Below are 5,755 nucleotides of genomic sequence, written 5' to 3' on the forward strand. Positions count from 1 at the left end.
TCCTTTGTCTGTGAGTACACTAGAATGTCATCAATAAATACAACTACGAATTGATCCAGATAAGGCTGAAATACTCAGTTCATCAAATCCATGAATGTTATCGGAGCATTGGTCAAACCAAACGACATCACCACAATTCGCAGTGCAAATACCGTGTTCTAAAAGCTGTCTTTGGAATATCTTCTTCTTTAATATACAACTAGTGATATCCTGATCGAATATCAATCTTAGAGAAAATTGTTTCTCCTTTAAGCTGATCAAACAAGCCAATAATATATACCGATAAAGTGACTATAAAAAACAAGTATCCTCTTCCGAGGATAGTCACCTTATGGAGAAGCTCACGACCTTGGAAGAAAAAAGATGAACAAGTTTCATCAAATGTTAGGTAAATTTCATGTTAATTTACCTTTAATTTAACTTAGATGAACATTTTATTCATTTAATTGAGAAAATACCAAATTACCCTTAATGAAACTTCATATTTACCATAAAACCAAGAAACCTTAACATCTTCCAAAAGTCAAACATGAACAAATTATTTCCCTCTTTACCATTTTTCCCTTGCAATCTCCTAAAAATTACAATCTTGCCACTTTAATCCAACGGTCCAAATTTTACATGGAATTAAATCCTCAAATACAATGGTTTATATTATTTTCCATCATTTTAAAATGTGGAAATAATATTTTCAAGTCTAATTTATCATCCTTCAATTTTTCCCGAAATTTCTATTCGATCTGATTTACCGATTTTTTATCGGACTTTAACTCTTTCTAGTTTTCAGCATAAATTCCAGATCAAGAATCTAATTTCAATAAAACTCCACTTTCAATAGTAAACTATCCATTTATGGAATAAAAATTCTTTTTGGGAAAATTACCACTTATTTCTTTGAACTTTTCCCATTTTTATACTTTGGCCACTAAACTTTTAAAAGTTACATTTTAGTCACTAGCCAAAATTTGGGGTATTACATGACATTATCTTATGATGACACGTCAATATTACCAATAAATTTTTAATGACAAGTGACCAAAATGAAACTAAAACAAAAGCATTATGTATGATTTTAAAACAAAAAATAGTTGAGTCATCAAAACGAAACAAAAGGTATAGTTGGAGTACTAAACATGTACTTTACCCTAGGTTTAAACATGGTAAGCATCCTTATATTATTTTGAATTAACTCGTACTAAATATAACTAATTTTAATTTCAAATTAACGCTAATATTAATTTTAGGGTAAACTACTTGAAGGACCACCTAACTATGGGGTTGGTGTTGATATGACCACCATTTTTTAATTTTGTCAATATGATCACATAACTATTTAAATGATTTTAATCAAGTCACGTTCCATGAATTTTAATTTTGGTATAACCAACGGTTTTCAATCTATTGATCGACTAATCCGGATCGGGTATTGTAGAGGCATGGACAACCCTCTCAACCTAGTTTGCCCCATTCTCAAACGTCAGGATTTAAACCTCTGACCTTACTTAAGGGATTTAGTGCCTCATCTCACTAGACCAACTGGTTGTTGGTTTTATTTAATATATAACAATTTTACGGTTTTACCCAATAATTGGGCGTTGGGTTCTAAGAGAGTTAAGTTTATTTTTTTAACTTACATTCTTATTTCTTTTTCCCCGACACATATCATCTTTTTATTGGGTTAATTAATATATTAAACAAAAATAAATAAATAATATTATTTCAGAAGACATCAACTAACTTTGTTTGTCGTACTGACATAAGTCCGATTAAGTTTAAATTCTATACCTGTCTTTGATTATTCAAAATCAATAAATTTGACCATAAAATTCTCAAATCTCGTATTGTTTATATAAAAATATAAAATTTAAAGATATTATTATATATACTTCGTATACAGAAAATATAATATAAATTTCTCTCATTATTGTTATGTCTCTTGTTCTCTTCTTCTTCTTCTTTCTTTATTTTATAACAATTTTATTTTTAACGTATAGATTCTACAATTAACAATACATTAAATATAAATTCATAATATATATATATATATATAATCTTGTATTAAATGCATAATTCTATATATTCACGGATGAACCAAAGCTTTTTACAGAAAGTGTATATATAGTCACGGATGACCTAAGAGGAGAGCGGCAGAGTAATTGTCCTTTAAAAACTTTATATGTTTGTCCTGTTTTAAAAATTTATAAATTCATTTCGGGATATAAAATTTTACGTATGTGACTATATATAACAGAGATCAAAAGCTTTAGGTAGACAAACGATCTTCGATTAAAGCAGAATCAGTCTAAAATAACATTACTAGGAGCATGCGGCTGATTAAATTATTTATATATATTGTTAGGTAATTAGTTTACATTCACATGCATAAGCATTTATGCTTTTGGGTATTTATACACTAGATTTTATTTGATAAATTGACTGTGTATACTTTTAAAAATTTATAATGGTAAGGTATAATACATTATAAGCATGAGAAATTTTTTTCTTGAGTAATCTACTATACTAATCTGGAGTAAGTACAAAGCAATATTTGTTCAAAGATTACTTTCAGCCATTTAATATTGAACGCTCACACTCCTGACATTCGTGATGCTCAAATCTGAGATCTCAAGAAATAACAACAATTTTTTTACCATTGAAGTCGCTTGGTTCGCGCCAATATGAGAAATCAAATTCAGTATTTGGAGATAATACATGTTGACAATGGTGCAATTAAAATAAATGATAAAATTTTAAAATACTAAAAATAATTTTATTATTGCTTTAGCTTAACATTATACAACTTTTTAGGGTTTATTAAGACATACAATTGCAAACCCTAAACATGTATTATAAAAAAATTCATGCATAATTTAGACATCAAAATACAAATACATTAATAGATTTAAATTCTAAACCCTAAAACTTAAATCTAAGCACGAAATAATATGATACCACGGAATCAGTAAATGCATTTATCAACAATTAGTTCATCTTATCATTATTGAGTAAGGTTAGGAGTTTGAATCCTAACATGATGTATAGAGAAAATTGAATTATAAGGATCGCTCTTACAATTAACATATGTGATACTCAATCTGATTTAGTCGATAATAAAAGTGGTTATAACCGAGCATCTAATACAAACAAAAACACCTGTTAAACTAACCCTATAAATGCATATAGTCATAGTGATGCTTTTGGATCCCCATTTATTACACCAATTATATCTTTTGCCTTTTTTCTATTCCTTCCATTGTTTTTTGTCTGATAGAGAAAATGCTCTTTGCGTCACTTTATTCCTTATCTTTCCTTACCTTTGCCGCCCACCCTCTCTGCAAATTAGGGTTTCCTCTTTAAAAACACTCTCTCCCTGTCATTAACAAACCCTAATCTATAGGAATTTAGTCCTTCTTTGGGTGCACAGTCTTTTCTCATTGGGACAAACCTATCAAAGGGGTCAGAAAAAAGAGGTAAGCCTTTCCCTTATATATAGTCTTTTTTTCACTTTAAGGTCTGATCAATCTTCTCCCCACAAAGAATTTCAAGACAAAATAATCATTTTCTATCATGTATTTTCTCCTTTTTTGCATGAAAAAACAAAGATCTATCATGTTGGAAGATTGGGAAATTTTAATCTGAAATATATTTTTGACAGTAGTGTTGTATATATATATTCAGAATTTTTCTTAGTCATTAACAACGTGTACACATTTTGTTCGAATCTAGAACCTCTAAGATAACAATACTCTTTCTTATCACTGAATTCATTGGATAGTTTCAGTTTATTTAAAATCTGGAAAAAGAGCTGCTTGGGAGGTCAGAGAAAAAGCTAAACTTGTTGGGAAATAAGATGACAGCAGATGGTGTTTTTCTCCAATAAATTTTGATCTATTTCATAAAGAATATATATATATATATATATATATATATATATATATATATATAGACACTTATAACTTCACAGTGAGAAACTATAATGCTTGATGAATTATGCAATTGATTTCTTGTTGTAGAGAAGATATGGCTTCTTCTTCAAGCTATTCAAGTTCTCCATGTGCAGCCTGCAAGTTCTTGAGGCGAAAATGCATGCCGGACTGTGTTTTTGCACCATATTTCCCACCAGAGGAGCCTCAGAAATTCGTCAATGTCCACAAGGTGTTTGGTGCAAGCAATGTTAGCAAATTGCTCAATGAAGTTCCAGCTTATCAAAGGGAAGATGCTGTGAACTCCCTTGCTTTTGAAGCTGAAGCAAGGCTGAAAGATCCTGTTTATGGCTGCGTTGGAGCTATTTCAGTGCTGCAGAGACAGGTTATTAGACTCCAAAGGGAATTGGATGCTACTCATGCTAACTTAATCCGATATGTCTACAACGAAATGCCACGGCCGCCGTTTCCACCGCCACTGCCTGCTGATCAGAGCTCTGGGTTTTATTATCCCTATCGGTGGACTGACCCTAATGAAGACAACGAGAGATCAGGCGGTGGGAATATGTAAGCTGGTTGGCTTCATGTATGGTTTTAGTATGTGAAAAATTGCTCTAGGGTTTCTTTCTTAGTTATGGGATTCTGATGATGGACACATGTGACATATCATGGTATTTTATATGATATGCCATTACTCTGATGATATTAGAATGTATTTTAAACAAATCATTGAAGATAATCTCTCAAGTTCTTATAAGTTTATTGTTTTAATCTTCAAAAACAACTTCAATGGTTTGTTTAAAATATATTATTTTACCCTTCTAAATCTGGTATCACATGATAAATATTGTTCTTAATATTTTTTTTATTTGTGTGATAATGATATCTATATATATCGGTTATGATTCACTTATACCTAGTATAAACTTTTAATTTTACACATTTTTAGGATCGTTAGATGAAGAAAAATCATATGATGAGACTAACTCTTCCGGTGAATATCTTCACATATCGTTGGATGAGAGGAAATCAAAGGCTGAGATTAATTTATTATTATTTTCTTCCAATGAATATCTTCACATTTTCTACTGTTAATCTCAACCTTTTATTTTTCCTCATCCAACGATCCTAAAAATGTGTAAAACTAAAAAGTTTATAATGTAATTGGATCCTACCCCTATATATATATATATATATATGGGATTGGATCCTGTTACACAATGTAAAATTCTTTTAATTTACACAGATTTAGGACCTTTGGATGAGTAAAAATAGATGGCTAAGATAAACAATAGGAAATGAGAATATATTCAAAGGAAAAAAAAGAATCAATTATGATCCATGTTTGAAGTATGTAGTTTTCTTTTTTAATTATGTCACCTTGAAAGTTTGAACATGAGTTGTTTCTTTAAGAATACAATACATTTTACCATTAATCTTGTATGTATGTATGTAAACATCTATAAGAGTTCTTTTAGTATCTTAAAAAATAATACTACATATATTTAAATATGTATTGGACATAGTTATTTAAAGTACAAATTAATTTAAAACTATTGAGTGACTTTAATGGTAAAATCCTAAAAGTGACTATTATTCTCTCTTGAGATCATGGATTAAAGTAATTGTGGTTGAAGAGTGTGTATACATTGTTAATGTATTAGAAAGATTATAGACAAATACTATATTGTTTAATCACCCAGATTATTAAAATATATATATATATATATATACTACTTTAGGAAGTTAAGTTGTAACTATATTTAACTAAAGGATCTTCAACAGAAATGAAGAATTTTTCTTTGTATGATATTTTCAAATCTGTTTTACGA

At 29.5% G+C, this 5,755-nt stretch overlaps 1 protein-coding gene across 2 annotated transcripts; it reads left to right on the plus strand.

Moving 5' to 3' along the window:
* Positions 1-3,278: 3,278 nt before the first annotated feature.
* LOC120136552 (LOB domain-containing protein 25-like) lies at positions 3,279-4,506 on the plus strand. Of its 2 annotated transcripts, none has more exons than XM_039152549.1 (2): positions 3,279-3,470; positions 4,016-4,506. In XM_039152549.1, the coding sequence occupies exon 2, from the start codon at positions 4,021-4,023 to the stop codon at positions 4,492-4,494; it is 474 nt and encodes a 157-aa protein (XP_039008480.1). In that variant the 5' UTR covers positions 3,279-3,470; positions 4,016-4,020; the 3' UTR covers positions 4,495-4,506. The 2 variants fall into 2 exon arrangements, with proteins under 2 accessions (XP_039008480.1, XP_039008481.1); XM_039152550.1 differs by having other exon boundaries at positions 4,019-4,506.
* The last annotated feature ends 1,249 nt before the right edge of the window (positions 4,507-5,755 follow it).

Source organism: Hibiscus syriacus, unplaced genomic scaffold (assembly GCF_006381635.1).
Source record: "Hibiscus syriacus cultivar Baekdansim isolate YM2019G1 unplaced genomic scaffold, ASM638163v2 tig00110633_pilon, whole genome shotgun sequence".
Classification (NCBI taxonomy): domain Eukaryota; kingdom Viridiplantae; phylum Streptophyta; class Magnoliopsida; order Malvales; family Malvaceae; genus Hibiscus; species Hibiscus syriacus.